General features: G+C 36.0%; 1 protein-coding gene across 1 annotated transcript; it reads left to right on the top strand.

The window, feature by feature from the left end:
- The first annotated feature begins 12,257 nt into the window (after positions 1 to 12,257).
- LOC144453734 (monocarboxylate transporter 12-like) lies at positions 12,258 to 16,265 on the top strand. The gene is made up of 4 exons (XM_078145075.1): positions 12,258 to 12,471; positions 13,209 to 13,352; positions 13,714 to 14,532; positions 15,907 to 16,265. The coding sequence occupies exons 1-4, from the start codon at positions 12,258 to 12,260 to the stop codon at positions 16,263 to 16,265; spliced, it is 1,536 nt and encodes a 511-aa protein (XP_078001201.1).
- Positions 16,266 to 18,021: the final 1,756 nt, after the last annotated feature.

The following is an 18,021-nucleotide window of genomic DNA, read 5'->3' as shown; positions in this document are numbered from 1 at the left end:
TCGCCGAATCAACCAGCGGGACCTTGCATTATCTAGAATACGCCGGTTTACAAGTATGCATTTCCTCTTGTTTGTCGAATCACGTGAGAGCGGCTCGATGATGATGAGGTGAACTGATTGCGTTGACGATGATTATAATGAAGTTCGTAAAACATTGACGATATCCAACCAGACCAGTATTAACGTGACCGAGTTGGTCTTCTTTGGTCAGGCAGTGGACTCCCGACGTCGTAGACCACCGAGGTACCTACATAATTTGACCCCAGACAGATTTCATCCCCAGGTGAGCCACTATCGATTAGTATTCATAATATCGAAATGTTGACTTTTATTACGCTTCTGAAATAGTCTTTACTTACTTTAATTATTACTGATTACATCTGATTTTATTGCTAATTCTAATGATAGCTTTAAAGGTACGATTTTATATTTCAATACATGTACTCGATGAATGACACATGACATCTTTATGGTCGTCTTCTCTACAACCACTGTGCTGACACAGTAGCCGAGGTGAATTTTGGAACGTGTCACAAATAAGTACTTGTGTCAAATATGGATACATGTTTAAGTTGATTTATCCGAAGTGTGATTTCTGTGTTCGTACATCATGCCAGCCTTTTGTTCATTAACATGACCCTGATGGTCACTATCCGACCTTTGCTATATGTATCACAGTCTGACACTAAACAACGTGCTATGCAGTCATTATCCTCAGGGTGAATAGCTTTTAACAATTATAGGGCAGGTAATATTATTTTCTAGCTCTACGTCTCTCTGTTTATCTACACATTATTCATGACAATGACGTTGATGTAGACCAGTAGCCATTTCAAGCTTTCCCTCGCACCTGTGCAATATTTGCATCCCGGAATACAAAATATAGATCATAAGCTTACTATAAAACAAGTAAATTTACCCACACCTTTCAATATTTCAGTTTAAGATGACGTATTTTGTTGTCATCAACTGTCGTCAGAATTCTGACGTGTCACGGACTCCCAAATGTTGTCTCCCTGGATTGAGTAAACTACAAACCTTGAAATTCTTGTGCATCCAAACGCCGAGATAAATGGGGAGAGATAACAGCCCAACCCTATAACCTTAGTTTTGCGTGTAGGTGTTTGATGCATTGATTATTGATTACTACAATAAACAAGTAACGATGTGAAATTAAAAAGCTGATCAGAGTGACTATGTCTGGAAACAAAACTTAATTGGAGAGTTTAAAACTGAAAAAGAAGCATTCAAAACATCGCAAAGTGTTGAGAATCGGACAAATGAAATGTCGTTGTCACAACAGGTAAATGAGAAACTTAGCATCACCTAACAAAATAAAGGGGGGAAATACCCACATAAAAGTACTCAAAATGACTTTTTTTATCCATTAGTATTAGAAAGTATTTTTGATTATTTGTTTTCACGTCAGACACATCTCACAACAAATGACATCAGAATTTACCTACAATTGTTCACAAATGACTCCTCGCTTAAAAACACCCTCTTTTTGGAATTTAGTTGATACAATGGGAGGTCATGATGTAAATATTTAATCCGGAGAACAAATTTATTTCAGTTTTATCTACATCACCACTCAAAATGAATACCAAGCTGGGCTTTGGGATTTAGCGGTTAGGTGAAACATTTGAGAATTCGATCACAAATTGGGTCCTGTACAGTGTAAGGTTATGGGACTTTGATATACGGCAATAGCTCGATTTCAAGTAGTTTTTAAAGTTCTCCAATTACACTTTTCAACTTGATATAATGGAGGCATTTAAATGACAGAAATTACTGATACGGACAGTAATACAAATTAACTTGTAAACTTTTAAAAACTTATTTACTATCTAAATACCAAAATAGAATAAAATTTAAATAAAATGAACCGATAACAAGGCAAAGAGTTTTCGATCACCAGTCCATCGACTTTTTCCTCGACAGTAAAGTTTGACTTGTTGCATAGTTTTTTTTCGTGTTCTGTAGTTCTCTAACTCTTTTCTCATAATGTACTCCGTGACATTTATTAGATACCTGAAAACGTAACTTAGTAATCGGATAAGATTGGGTTTACTAGTCATTCGTGTGCGATATGCTTCGTATCGCATGTTTCTTCATATTTCTTCTCAGTGTGACATTTTCTTGTTCACATTTTAGTACTGTTGCAGTTTATTAAAAATAAAGGTACTCCAGCTTTGTTCACAGTACTGGTTATCCTGGGTTTTTTTACACATATACAGGGTGTATTTATCAACATTTCAGAAACACCCTGCACCTGCAGCTAACCAGAATGATCCGTGACTACGACAGAGAACGCATTCGTATGTCGTTTAGTGTTAGATGCGAATATTGACTTGGTGCAAAGTAACAAAACAAAATATTACCCTTTTAAAATTATATATACTAAAATAAACCTTGAATGGTAATACAAAGTTGTTCAACTTGAAGTTGTAAAACAATATCACGAAGTAACAGCATCTGACCAACAAACAATAAACCGTTCTTTTATATATAGGGCCCCGAATTGTATGGCACAATGATTGTTTGAGCGTGTTTGAAGCTAGCTCGCTACACCAAGTAATGTCGGTATACATGTTTACGGGTACTTCCAAACAGTTAGTTCAATTACTCTGTTTTATAAAACGCTGCATCTCATACAGTGCTGTGATGTGACGTGATGTAAAATGGTGCAACCCATAACAGTGTTTTAGTTCTGAAACCACACTTGAGCTTATTTTCATCAAAAACCTACAATAAAAGTTTACGACTCATTCTTTTAATAAACTGAGGCGTGGTAATAAAACACTTGAGGTTATTTACTCTTAATGCTTTACAGGCAATAATGGCTTATAATACTGTCAATGCATGTGAGACGTTGTTGTAGCATTTAGCTAATATTATATCGTTGCTGATTGGTTTATTTTCGAGAAAGGCACTAACAGGCCTAGAGAGCGTACAAAGCATATCACAATGGAAATCACTTAAAGTACAAACAAATCACCGTCTCGCATGACGAAAATCTTACTAATATTGTTACATTATGTTGTCTGCCTTAACAAAATCTTACTAACTTTGCACATGTTATTGTCTGAGAGCCTGAAAAGTATAATTTGGTGATAATATGCTAAGATAAGGTTAGCTAAATCTCAGGCAACTATGAATATAGTGGTCTGAAGCTAAGTATAGCAATGTAGGTAGGGATTTTGTTAGTTACGTTAGGTGACGAAAAGAAGCAGCGTTAGTGAGATTTTTGTGTAGCCAGACGATAGAAAATGTAGCAGTGTTAGTAAGATTTTTGTTAAGCTAGACGACAAAATGTAGCAACGTTGTCAAGCCGGACGATAAAATGTAGCAATGTTACTGAAGTTTTTGTACCGCCAGACGACTTTTTTGTTTCTACTCAAGTGATTTCAGTTGCAAGTGAAAATACAGAGAAACGGTGAAGACGCCATCAAATACACCTTAAAATGAAAGCCCTTTCTACATTTCATTTAATGCATAGTTAACGACTAATTCATACAGGTGTGTTACATTGGTGTTACTTGAAAGAGAGAAAAAAATCCTTTCAGCTCAAAAGTTGAACTAATATTCTTGGTTAAAAAGAGTACTGAAATAAAACAATATAGGCAAAATACTGAAGAAAAATGTCATTCCTCGGCTATCTAGTCATGCCTTTATTATCTTTTATCGAAATATTCCAATTGACGATATTTGGAGCATTTTATATTTATCAATGGCAATTAAACCCAGTGGATCATCAATTAGGAGATACCGTGTTATCAAAATTGGCAAGTCATAGAAAGAAGCTACGTTAATGAATTATGCTAATTGGCCAAGACAATGCTTGTTGATGATGACAAGATAAGATAGCAGTGATGAATAACGAAGTTAAAGCTCTCTTCAACTTTATACACAAAGACAACACTGCAAAGTGTCACCAGGTTGTTCACATTGAAAAGATATTCAACAAACTCGGGAATTTATTATAAGAAGATAAACGATGCCGCAGATCTATTTTGATTTCAGGGGCTTAAAAGTTATAGATCTGAATCAGTTATCGTCAAAATTTTTAAGCAAAGAGGAACTTCACTTTATTAGGTTGCATCAAGTTGACAAAAAAAAGACTTTTCGAATTTGTCAACTGATAAAAAGTGAAAGAATTGTATCTGCAGACATGGAAGGATTTGGGAACTTAAAAAATGTATTTATTTTCTGAAGAGCATTGTCTTATATTATTCAAACTAATTATTCAAAAGCACTGTACAAGATGACAACAAAATAAACGAGGTGTTATTTAAAAAAACAAAGATATAAAAACAATTTTTTTAAAAAGGTACAATTAGCAGTTACAAATTATCTAAAAAGAGCCGTTATATTTAAAATAATACATTTATACAGATGGCAATAGTGTTTTCTTTAATGTACGCCTTGAGCTCTCTCTTAAAGTTGTTCAATTATATGTTATTTAAAACATTTCAAATCTAAGACTAATGGAACGGAATCACATAACCTTGTACCAAACACGGCAAAATCCCTATCCTTCATCCAATATTTTGTGCAGGATGATACACTTCTCTTTTAGATTTATTCAAGGTAAAAACAGAAATTATCATGCAGATTTTCAAAATTCGAGACAAAACAGGTTGTATCAAATCTTTATTGTTCGGATTCAAAAGGAATACAATTTCGGAACCATTTCAATCCCCGTCATCATTTACATTCAGAAATTTTCATATTAAAATTCAACAAGTTGTTTTTTGGCCTTAGGGGTGAAAATATGGCACGATTTCACGTTTTGACGATAAATCAGCTGCAATGTACTGTTTACAGACGGAGATTTGAGATAGAAATCGATTGATAACTTTTGCCGTTATCTGTTGTTAGTATACCAGCAATTAGTGAGACACCCCATTGACTATTTCATAGCATTGTATGATTTATCTTGTCCTTAGATAACTTATTAAACTTTGAGAGAATGGAAGTCGGACTCAGATGTCATCGGATCATCTCTCTGTCTGGCCAAATGTCACGATCGACTTGTTGAGGTCGTTGTAAAATTAAAGTACTTTGAAAGTGGCTGATGCTACATTTTTCGTTACTGTTGGCAATTAGTGATGTTTGAAGGAACAAGCTGGTTGTATACCTTTTTTGGTGGAGATGATGTGGTGGTGGTGGTGGTGGTGGTGGTGGTGGTGGTGGTGGGAGGGGAGGGATTTAAGTTTTGCTGTCTTTCATTAAACAATCCGTGTAGTATTCTATTCACTGAAGCATACTTAGCTATACCATTACTTACAAAAACGTTTGATGTCATAATTTAGTCTACATATACTAAAAAGTCGGAGGTCCCCATCCCCTTCCAATTTGCCGTTAACTGTATTGTGTACTGTCGAACGACAATTTGTATTTGCCATTGGCATTGAAGACATACATTAACATTAACATTATACTAGAATAATTTAATCAGGGTTTTATGTATGTAATTTTATCCGTTTAAAAATCAGTAACAAACTCAGTTTGTCGCAAATCCTCCCCGATGACGGCAATGTTCGCATCAAATCTTATGTTCCTGGGAAAAAGAAAGCCGTGTCTTTGTATTGCTACATTTTATCGTCTGACTAAACAAAAATCTTACTAACATTGCTACATTTTATCGTCTGACTTGACAGAAATCTTACTATAATTGCTATATTTTAATGTTTAGCTAAACAAAATGATTTGTCTATTTTTGCATTGATTATTTTATAAGAAGTCATTTTTGTTACATTCTCATTCCAAAGACCGATTTCGTTTGATTCATTATTTTATTAGACAAACTTCTAAATGCGATAATTTAGGGTTTTTTCTGGTCCGAGAGTCTGTCATGTTGATACTATCGTAGGACTGGATGTTAAACTATGTACACATAAAACTGATCCAATCGATGACGTCATGATCCATTGAGATTGTTGATCCAACAAGTCAAGTTATCGAATTTCTATGACATCAGTTGATGGAATATATGTTAATATAACCCGTGTGAATATACGACAACTGTCAAAGGTGATTTACAGTTGTGTTGTTAACAACGAGGATATAAGGCTAACAGGAATAAACAATTGCGAGTTAAAAGATTTGAATTGAGTGTTCACTGACCGACATGTCTTTCTGAGTGATAACACTGGCGGTTGTTTCAAATCTGACACACGAACAGAAATTTCTTTAGATTTTGTAAGAACGAATGTAACTTATGATACGAAGCAAAATTCGTAATGAATGGTATTAATTGGTGAACGAAACGAAAGTCATTTGTCTGAGGCCAGATTTAAAAGATGGCGTGTTGCTGATATGTCACCAAATCTAAAGCCAACTATATAAAATATTTCCATGTTACAAATTCTCCTACGTTGGTTACTATGGTAATCTTACTTGGTGTCAAAGTTGATTGGCATTCTTGGCATCGACATAACATGATTACAGGAGCAGAAATTACGAGAATCAAGTTTATGTCCTAGAATATTATATTAGTAACTCTATCTTGTAACTTGTAATTATGTGTAACTTTCTGTTTTTGTCTGAACATTATTGGTACTTTGATTTGATTTGATTTCTAAAAACACCCAGATGCTTTCATTAACACAGACTACAGTTCACGTTGGATGTGTACAGTGGCATACTACATGCATGTTGATATGGGAAAACTGTATTGGTCTTCGTCGTAGTTACTGGCTTTACTCTTCATCAAACCATCATAGAAGGGGTATTCTTACCGATATGTTTGCCTTAGGGTCAGAGCGGTATTTCACGAGCTACCTATAACCTACTTTTTTGAGGGCATGCTATAGCAAATGCACAATTTTTTTCGCCACATTTCCGATTCATATAATTATTTCTGTTATGCTACAATTTTACTCTGTGTGTGTGTGTGTGTGTGTGTGTGTGTGTGTGTGTGTGTGTGTGTGTGTGGATGACCTTGCATTGCACAGATCACAATACTTATCATGAATATACAATCCAACAATATCAAAACTTGATAGTAGTTATCAGATCGAGGCCAAAAAACTTATAAACAATACATATTTTGATTCATAATCATAGTTTTTAATTCATTAACACCAACGACTCGTCAAATGTGTTTATATTACACTTCTGGTCATAATTTATAGGATAGTTTTAAACTAAAACAATTTTCCAAACGCTAAAACGGGTTTTCCCATTTGTGCTATACTACTGAGTAACATTCATATTTTGAAATGTTAGGCCAAGAAAAAAAAGACAGTTTGTCTAAAATGATGTGACGACGCGCTTTTTTTCTCTTAACAAACCTGTCACTCAATCTACTATTTATGGCAGTTACTGTTCTTTTTATTTAGTACTGTAGAGCAAGTGTGTATGTGGAGCAGATGTCATTTGCTTGTTCATGATTGGCTCTGCAGTTGTCTTCACTGAACTAGGGAGGGTTATTTTTGTGTTCCCCCTGGATCTGCAGAGTGCATGGGCTGGACAAACACACAAAAGAAAGACCAACGTGATGCGCATGCTGACCAGAAACAATAACCTTTTTTTTCTTTTCTTTTTTTTCTTTTTTCTTTTTTTTTTTTTGGGGGGGGGGTGGGGGTAGTTCAACTACTTTTAATCAGGGTATTTGTCTCGGAATAATTTCGAAACTGTCGATAATGTATTATCATCCTTATATTAACTTTTCTTTTCAAATTCTAAAGACATCTTAACAGGAGGTAGGATATTTTTAATTTTACTAGTATACAAAAACAAACAGTACTCGACTTCTGAGTTTACGTACTATTTATTTACGTATCATTAGACAGTACTCAGATCTGTCGCCACCAACCTTATTTCCGTAGCTTTACATGAGATAGTATCCCCAATGTGTGACATAACCTCTCTGTATATCAAATTAAGTCTCGGTCATGTTTTTTTCAGACGTATTAAAACTAGAGTGGGATTTACTATTTCAGACAGACAGACAGATAGACAGATAGACAGATAGACAGACAGACAGACAGACAGACAGACAGACAGACAGACAGACAGACAGACAGACAAACACACACATACATACACACACACACACTTACATACATACATACATACATACATACATACACACACACACACACACACACACACACACACACACAAAGACACACCCATATTCCTTATTCAGTTAGAGCATAGTACAGATCACCTTTCTGACCAACGTCACGTCCGAACGTAAATAACGAGTTTGCTTAGTATTGCGTGTGAACTCAGACCAGTCACCACTACTGAGGTGTGAATCATTCTATGGTATCACATATTTGTATTTTGCATTCATACGTCACAGTGTTTGTATCTTTGATATGAGTGGACCTTGCTACCACCTTTAGCTTCCATTCTACCGACTGCTTGTCGCGTCCGTGAGGGGAAGGTTTATCGAAATCAATATCACGTGACATTGACGTGACAGAATGTGACATTTCCTCTGATGTCACACAGAAGTTGTAAATACGCAAACACAGGAATAGAGTGGTATGCTTTTAATACTAGATAAAGAAAAACAAAAATAAGTTGTTGCGTAAATCTGGCAGTACGAACGTGCTCTATCCTGTTTTTGTAACAGATAGGCGATCAGTATATAAGTTGAAAAATATACATATACGTCTATTTAGACATTCTACGACTAGATAGGTTACCAATATAACGGGTGGATCACGAATGTAGTTTCGGTAAGTCGATAAAATTATCAAACTAAGCTTCACCTAATGTTTCAAACAGGAATACATATTTATACAATCAGTAATTTTAAACTGGCATTCAGCCACCACATTCCATTACATACACAGAATCGTATGTATGTCATCATATGTACTGATTACCTATTTTACACCATGCAATGATTACACTGTGTGTATGTGTTAACACGTGTCTGTATCAGTGTAAGTATCTGTCTGTCTGTCTGTCTGTCTGTCGAGGTAAGTTTCTTTGAATGTGAATGCAAGAAAATGTGCCAGTTGATAATTGATGGGTTATGAAGTTTGGGATGAGTTTTACATTGTGTATTGGTAAAACATACTTGTCGGATAAGGTACTATTATCCTTGACAGAAAACCCACAAGTTCAGAGCATACAACATTTAATTTGCTGTTGTACCGTATTTTCAGCCTCGACAATATCTGACCACTGACCTGTTTAACAGTTTGAAAACTTAGATGTTACACGACTTCGAGCACTGTTTCTATTCAGTGTGAGATCATCCACTTCGGAAACCTTAAAAAAGGAAACCCCAAAGTATAAAGTTGCTTGACCAGTACTTAATTAGACCGAGGGAAAATGATCAGTCGTTGCATGACACCCACTTGTAATGTTATAACGTTAACTTTGGTAACAGTTTATCGTTTATAAAGTCTCAATAGGATTACTCCCTAACTGACCATACCTTTTACTAGACCCATAATTTCAAGAAATAATAGCATGTAAACACTCATTGTATTAAATGGTCAGTAGTTTAATTAAATAGGATTTTTAGTATTCATTAAATCGACGCTTTTGATTTGATCCCGGCAAATTTTGGAACAAACGCTTGCATAATATTTAGGAAAGGTCGGAGATTGACCTTTGTGGATGTGATGAATGAGCATATTTAAGAGTTTATCCTGATTGTTGACAAAACAGTACTCTAGTATCTGTGTTGGTCATTTTTGATATGTTCTCTATGGATTAGAATATAACTAGGGTGACTTCGCCCTAGACTCAATTTTAGAAGGCCCTTCGCAAAGATTGTTGAAGGGGGACAAGACTATTACTTTCGCAGTTGGGAGAACATATCATTGAAATTGTTGTTACAAAAGGTAAACATGCAGAGAAACATGTATAAATACCGTGACCTTGAATTGCCTCGACACTAATTTCCGATCTGATCTGTATTTGCAATGAAAATTTACAAATCTCAGGGCCATATATATCTAGGATACTGACATGTTGCATTTTAATGTTATCAAGAATTCGTTAGTTCAATTACATCATGTATATATTCGGCAAAAGACGACGACGATTAAAATGTTAAGGCAAGCTTTACAACCTAATAGAAAATACCCAATAACATAAAAATAAGGCGACTAATCTCTGCAAGCAGAGCTCGAGGCGAAGAAGAAGCGCTGGATAGATTTTACTGTATTGCAGAGGGAAAGTGGATTCGCAGACAATAGATACTGGGTAATTGGAGAAGGCTGAGCCTAATGTTTAAAGACATAGGTTTTGAGAGAACGGCGGAAGGATGTAAGAGACTTGGAGTGACGGAGATCGAAAGGAAGATGGTTCATTGATGCAGGGCTGATGTGAGAGAAAGATCTCTTACCAAAGGTCTCTACCCTTGGGAGACGAAGAATCAGAGGAAGAGCGGATTGTCTTGTCTTGTCTTGTGGAGTATATCGATGAAGGGGGTCAGAGAGGTAATGCGGTCCAGAACCCACAACTGAATTGAAGCTGATAGATGAAGCTTTGTAGTGAATATGATAACTAATAGTTAACTAATGAAGTTATTGCACGAGAGGTTGGGACTTTTTAACGTTACAGATAAGACTTGCGGCAGCGAGGGCAACCAGAATGGAGACAGTTACAATAGTCTAAGCGAGTCAGAAGCTTGTAAGCTTGTAAATAACAGGTATGAGACAAGGATGAAACGTAAACGTTTCTTCCTTGTGGGGCACCTAAATTTCTCTAGTATACCCAAAGCGACCTTGAAGCTTTTCGTAACGTTCATTTTGACTGCCTAGAAAACATTGACAAAAGTGACACCTGTTGCCTGTACTGTCAATGATAATAATAAGAAAGCAGTACAGTTTACGAATGCTTTCCAATCATTTAAAATAGAGAGAGAGAGAGAGAGAGAGAGAGAGAGAGAGAGAGAGAGAGAGAGAGAGAGAGAGAGAGAGAGAGAGAGAGAGAGAGAGAGAGGGGGGGAGGGGGGAGGGGGGGTTGAGGGAGGGAAGGAAAGAGAGAAGGAGGAGGGAGAGAGGGGAGAGGGAGGGAAGGAAAGAGAGAAGGGAGAGAGAGAGAGGGGAGAGGGAGGTACAGAGAGCTTCACAAAAGATCCTGCGTTGACACAAATATTCAGATTGGTTATAGATATAAATTATTTCTATAAATCTACGGGTTACCATAACAACCAACATTCTCTTCAAAATAGGAACATTTGTCATTGTGAAGCTTAGATTGTGACTCGCAAAGCGTTTACAAACGCGTTCAATTATGATATACCATTAATGAACCCTTATGATAATACTCATTTAGTGTCCCATCTGGTCCGCTGCAGGGCTTGATCGTGTTATTCTACTCAGCAAACCGTACTAACATAACTCACACTTGCGAAAAGCTGATTCGACAGTTTTAGTGAAGCTACGGTAAATGAAAAAGTCAAAAATTTAGTAATAACGAACTCATACACGATTTCATAGACATTTTCCACGATTTTAATTAAACAAAATTTTTAAAAATTAAAATCACAGATAATATACATGTAAAACACTCATTGCAGTTTGTCAGTAGTGTAATGAAATAAGATTTTTAGTTAAACCAGCGCTTTTTAATTTAAAATAATCAGAATGGAACGCCCAGTAATTAATTAAATTAGATTTTAATTAAATAGTAGCTTATTTAATTCATAACAACTAAGAAGATAGATAGATACATCAATAGCAAGTAACCATGACTAATTATGGCAAATGTGATATCATAATTTTGCATGACTATAGCGTCGGCCATCGAGCTCCAACTTTGAGGGCACCCTTCTTCAGTTTTTGTGCCTATCAGAACTTAGTGCTAGACTACTGAGCGTTGGAAGTATGCGGTGCACCGAATTTACACTGGGTTTACGTATTTATTACAAATTCATTTATTCATTCTCTGCTATCGACCTGTATATATGACGTATCCCCTTTGTAACTGTTACAAAAATCTCCAGACCATATTCTTATATTCACGGAATGCCAGAATGAATAAAAATCAAAACTGAAAATAGTGAGGGGTTAACTCTGCCAATGCGAATGGTGCTCTAGATTTGACCTCCAATGTCGTCTGCTTGACATGGAACGAAGTGTGCCAATGATTTACAAAATTACTACGTTGTCACAAGTAAGACTAGTGATATCGTACTTTTTTGTTTAGGACATGCACTTTGACTATTTCGTGTTCATGGATCACTAACCTTTCATACATCCTGATTGTAATTATTTCATTTAACCTGTGTGTTTTCTTTCAGACATATCGCAACAGTAGAAATCAAGATGGCTGGAGAAGGTCCGATCCATATCTACCAATCCCCCGATGGAGGGTATGGCTGGGTCGTTGCCGCCTGTGGGTTTGGCATCTTCTTATTTACGCCTGGACTGACGGAAGCCTTTGGCATCTTTTTTGTCAAATTTCGAGAATATTTTGAGGTAGACGCTCAGATGGTATCTTGGATTGTGTCAATCATGATGTCAATGACTTTCTTTGCCAGTAAGTAAAAAAATAGACTCTAACACCCCGGGAAAGGTGGGTGAAGGGGGTAGCTGTATGGGGAGGGTCCGCGGGCAAGGGGTCCCTTTTTTTACTGTCCTAAGATATACTTTTCATGTTAGAACTTAAAATAGAGGTTTCCTTTGAATCTGAGTTCTCTCAATGATAATATTAGTAATTGTAACCTTAATTGCCTTTCATGCTAGGCTGGTTAAAACCACAGCACAACAAATGTAAGAACAACTCCATGACCGTGTCAGAATGTACCAGACGCTAAGCTTTTGCATGAGAAAGGATATCCTTTTATCATAACATGTGCTATGATAAGATTCTTAGTTTGGAAGTCTACGTGAAGCCTCCAAACCCCACAGTCCACACTCTCAATCCTAACTGTTCTTTCTTAAAGTGGGACATATAGTCGCCGGTATGTGAAATAAAGAAGTCACTTTTTAAAAAAGAAATGGCCAAAAAAAAAAAATATATATATATATATATAAAACTGGTATGTGTTTTTTCAAGGGTTTAAAACATCATGTTATATCACATTCAGATAGTAGAGTGTTATGTACTAGTCTCATAAAAAAACTGGAAAATCTTATTTTTCAGACTAAATTATTGCTTGTGCATGGTTTGGCGGGGAAGGTGGGGGGGGGGGCATGATGTATATGCTCTGGATGCCCGATATTGTGATATACTGTATTTTACGAACGTCTTTTTATCTGATATGTATTTTATAGGTCCCGTTGCGTCTGCTCTCAGCAATAGATTTGGAGCTCGTCCAGTTATTTTCGTTGGTGCTATCATCTCCAGCCTAGGATTACTGCTCAGTTCCTTCGCTACCAGTGTGCCATTTTTGTACATAACTTTCGGTGTAATCACAGGTAAGCTGACTACGCTACATTTTTTTTCATAATCGTCAACTTAATTCAAACCAGTTCATGAGTGTTTGACATTATGCATAATCAAAGATAAAAATAAAAACACCTGTACACCTTTTGAGTTTTTGCACCATATCGTTATGTCTGTCTGTCTGTCTGTCTGTCTGTCTGTCTGTCTGTCTGTCTGTCTGTCTGTCTGTCTGTATACGTCTGCCTCTGCGTGTTTCCACCACTCTTTCACTTAGATATGAAGCTACGTACCTATCTAATTGTCCAAATGGCTAGTAAATTTGCAACTACATGTATATAAACACAACTTTTTTGAACAACTGTTTGATTTTAAAATTTGCATTATATTCTACAGGTGGTGCATATGGTTTGGTTGCTATACCAGTCATTCTTTTAATTGGCTGGTATTTCCAACAGAAGCATGCCATGGGTAACGGTATTGCGTTTGCTGGGGCTTCATTTGGAGTAGTTATCTTCCCGCCTATGTGCCATTTCATGGTCGAACATTTGGGTTGGAGGGGGGCGCTGTTTCTTATCAGTGCTCTCAACATGAATCTGTGCGTATTCGCTGCATTAATGAGACAACCTCCACTCAGGAAAGACTTGCCGGACCATGTGTTCGTGCAGCCATCTGAAGATAAAAAGAAAAAAGGAAGGGGCAAGAAGAGCTCAAAACGAAAGATCAGACCGCAGTCGAAAGGAATGGATTGCAGTTTATGGAAAAGAAACTACCTGTTTTCGATTTATGTGATAGCTGTCTTCTTCCTTGGTTTCAGTACCTTCACACCTCTTGTCCACTTAGTCCCACGTGCTGTGTATCTCGGTGTTCCTCATGGCAAAGCGGCCTGGATTGTGTCCGTTATTGGTATCACTGGTTTCATTGGCCGAATAACACACGGTATACCCATCAGTAGAGGATGGGTTACACCTTACACATTATTCGTGGTTACGATTTACATGATTGGTGTTATCACGATAGCATTTGGACCGTTGGGTTTTAGCTATGCCCGCATTATGATTTATGCTGTTCTGTATGGTGTATTAAGCGGTTTCTATAATCCAATGACTATGGTAGTGATGAAGACTTTAGTCAAGGACACAGACCTACCCACTGGTATGGGTATAACCCTGCTTGTTTACGGTCTTGGCCATCTTGTTGGCGCACCAGTGGCAGGTAAGCAGATTCACACAAGTGGTTGTTGAACATATTTCAGGTATTAATACAATATTTACACTAGTGGTAGGTAAGTTCATTTACAGTACACTGGTGGTAAGTATATTTCAGTATTTACACTAGTGGTAAGTTAGTACATTTATAGTATTTACACCAGTAGTAGGTAAGTACATTTACAGTACAGTAGTGGTAAGTACATTTACAGTACACTGGTGGTAAGTACATTTGCAGTATTTACACTAGTGGTAAGTTAGTACATTCACATTATTTACACCAGTAGTAGGTAAGTACATTTACAGTACAGTAGTGGTAAGTTCATTTACAGTATTTACACTATTGGTAGGTAAGTACATTTACAGTACAGTAGTGGTAAGTACATTTACAGTATTTACACTATTGGTAGGTAAGTACATTTACAGTACAGTAGTGGTAAGTACATTTACAGTATTTGCACTATTGGTAGGTAAGTACATTTACAGTACAGTAGTGGTAAGTACATTTACAGTATTTACACTATTGGTAGGTAAGTACATTTACAGTACAGTAGTGGTAAGTACATTTACAGTATTTACACTATTGGTAGGTAAGTACATTTACAATACAGTAGTGGTAAGTACATTTACAGTATTTACACTATTGGTAGGTAAGTACATTTACAATACAGTAGTGGTAAGTTCATTTACAGTATTTACACTATTGGTAGGTAAGTACATTTACAGTATTTACACTATTGGTAGGTAAGTACACTGACAGTATTTACACCAGTAGTGGTAAGTACATTTACAGTATTTACACCAGTAGTGGTAAGTACATTTACAGTATTTACACTATTGGTAGGTAAGTACATTTACAGTACAGTAGTGGTAAGTTCATTTACAGTATTTACACTATTGGTAGGTAAGTACACTGACAGTATTTACACTAGTAGTGGTAAGTACATTTACAGTATTTACACCAGTAGTGGTAAGTACATTTACAGTATTTACACTATTGGTAGGTAAGTACACTGACAGTATTTACACTATTGGTAGGTAAGTACATTTACAGTATTTACACTATTGGTAGGTAAGTACACTGACAGTATTTACACCAGTAGTGGTAAGTACATTTACAGTATTTACACCAGTAGTGGTAAGTACATTTACAGTATTTACACTATTGGTAGGTAAGTACATTTACAGTACAGTAGTGGTAAGTACATTTACAGTATTTACACTATTGGTAGGTAAGTACACTGACAGTATTTACACTATTGGTAGGTAAGTACACTGACAGTATTTACACTAGTAGTGGTAAGTACATTTACAGTACTTACACCAGTAGTGCGTGTAAAATTCAATTGCTACAAAGCTGGTTTCTTGTTGTAACCTGTAGGTCGATTATATGATAAGACAGGTTCATACAGCGCATCGTTCATGCTGGCCGGCTTCACATATATTATATCTGCCCTTTTGCTTTCTCTGAAAAAATGCTGCATGAAATGCCAGGCCGGGAAAGACGCAGAAATTGAAAAAGAAAAGCAACGTCAGGAAAGGAAAGAAAGGAGACGACTGGAGCGACAGGAGAAACGTGCACAAGAAAACGAACACAAGGAATTCAATCTGTTAGCGAATCTCAATAACCAACACAATAATCCGTACGTCGCGACCACAGCAGTACAAATGTACAATGATTATGACGATCATGACAGGCACAGTTACCAAGACAGTTTAAACGATGATACGAAAGTATAAATAAACTCTATACAATAATAGACTTCATTGGTCAATAACTCAAAACTCACGTGGAAATGATTCGTCTACGCCAATCAGCGACTAGGTTATACAGTATTGGTTGTCATGGGCGACTGTTTTTTTTCAGCATCTCTCTGTCTAAGACCATATATATAAGTCATTAGACATACCAGACAACTGTGTAACTGAGTTGGTAAAAAAACACCTTGTAAACCTCAAGAACATTGAAGATATTTCGAATTTTTTGTTTCCAATTTTGTATATTTTATGCAATGCAATCACCTTTTTATTATCAAAGTATTCATTTTCGTTCATTCGCTTGTTCAGGGACATTGTTGTTGCACTTTTACTGCTCCAACGCACTTTCAAAACACGATTTTTATGAGAAGTCATCTAATGTGAAATTTTTTTAAATATGCCAGTTTTCTTATACTTTTATATTGGTACCTTTGTATTTTGTGCTACAGTGACAACTGTTAAATGTATTTTGACAATTACATATTCAATGTAATTCTCAAATATCACTTTAGCTCAGTCAATAAAAAATACGAATGACCAAAGGGGCCTTTTCACTTCGAGTCGAACATGAAAAGTGACAAAACCCCTTAGGTCGCGAGTATTTTCCGGCTGAATAAAGAAGAATATACAATTCTGCCCACGCAAAGACAATGTATGTTTAATGGAAAAATAATGTCAGCTTCAAACATTTTGACTCATGGTACTTTGAGCACCACAGAACCAATGACGTAGACACACAATGTCGTGACGTAGAACGACCAGGGTATACATCCCACATTTTTTTGTTCGAACGAGTTTAATTTGGCTCGTATGTGGTACTATGGTGTCATGCAAACTAGAAGTTTTACCCACTTTGAAAATGTTAGTTTTTCAATTTGATATTCGTCGAAAAAAAAGGTTATTTTTACAGTCATGTAGGTTTGAAATTTAGCAAGAAATTGTTGTTGTCACTTCGGTCCAAGACAAAAATCAAGATCTTATAATGTATTGCAGTTTGTTAGATAATTTTATCCGTGCCAATTTACTGCATAATTCAGTAAAATGTAACATGATTTTGTTGTCATGGTAATGAATTTTTTTTTATAAATCGTTATCCGATTATAGTAATCGGACAACGTATAGATGCAAACAAATGAAGTCAGCTTTTTCGTAATTTTGTTGTCATGGTAATGATTTCTTTTTCACAAACTTGTCTTCCATTGTAAAAGAATTGCCGGACTATTTACAAATGCAAACAAATGAAAATAAACTTACAACATTTGTTACCGAAAATTCGAAAATTGTACGAAATATTACTGAATCTTGTTGGACTATATTTAACTCTTTTTTCAAATTAGATTTGTATGTATCCGGTTTTCCGTTTAAACAGTCAATTTTTCAATTCAGATCTCTAGATCTAAAACTGCTTACAATGAACTTTAATATGTACATTTACTAGTTATGAATTATCTGTAAAAAAAATTATCGAGAATTATGTTTTGTTTTGATGTATTTGATGTAAAAACAATATTGGAAATTGGTGTAATTTGTCCCATAGAATAAGTCTAAGAATGTGAGCTTGCCATGCTACTCTTTTTCAATTTAGGCCAAATAAAGAAATAGTAAAATACATGTTTTCGATAACCCGACCGACCCTAGTTGAAACCCCCGACCCTAAACATTTGTTTGCATGCAAAAAAGGTTAAATGGTAACAAATTACTTCTATACCCGTGTACACCTTCGTACCTTTGCCTCATG

This window comes from Glandiceps talaboti, chromosome 2, assembly GCF_964340395.1.
Source record: "Glandiceps talaboti chromosome 2, keGlaTala1.1, whole genome shotgun sequence".
NCBI classification, from domain to species: Eukaryota; Metazoa; Hemichordata; class Enteropneusta; family Spengelidae; genus Glandiceps; species Glandiceps talaboti.
The sequence above is the reverse complement of the archived record's forward strand: the minus strand, read 5'-3'. Positions and strand labels throughout refer to the sequence as shown.

Excerpts from the sequence above, each read along its gene's own strand:
- LOC144453734 (XM_078145075.1), top strand. The coding sequence starts at position 12,258 with ATGGCTGGAGAAGGTCCGATCCATATCTACCAATCCCCCGATGGAGGG. Across the intron at positions 12,472-13,208 it reads GTCAATGACTTTCTTTGCCA|GTCCCGTTGCGTCTGCTCTC; the intron begins GTAAGTAAAAAA and ends TGTATTTTATAG. Across the intron at positions 13,353-13,713 it reads AACTTTCGGTGTAATCACAG|GTGGTGCATATGGTTTGGTT; the intron begins GTAAGCTGACTA and ends TATATTCTACAG.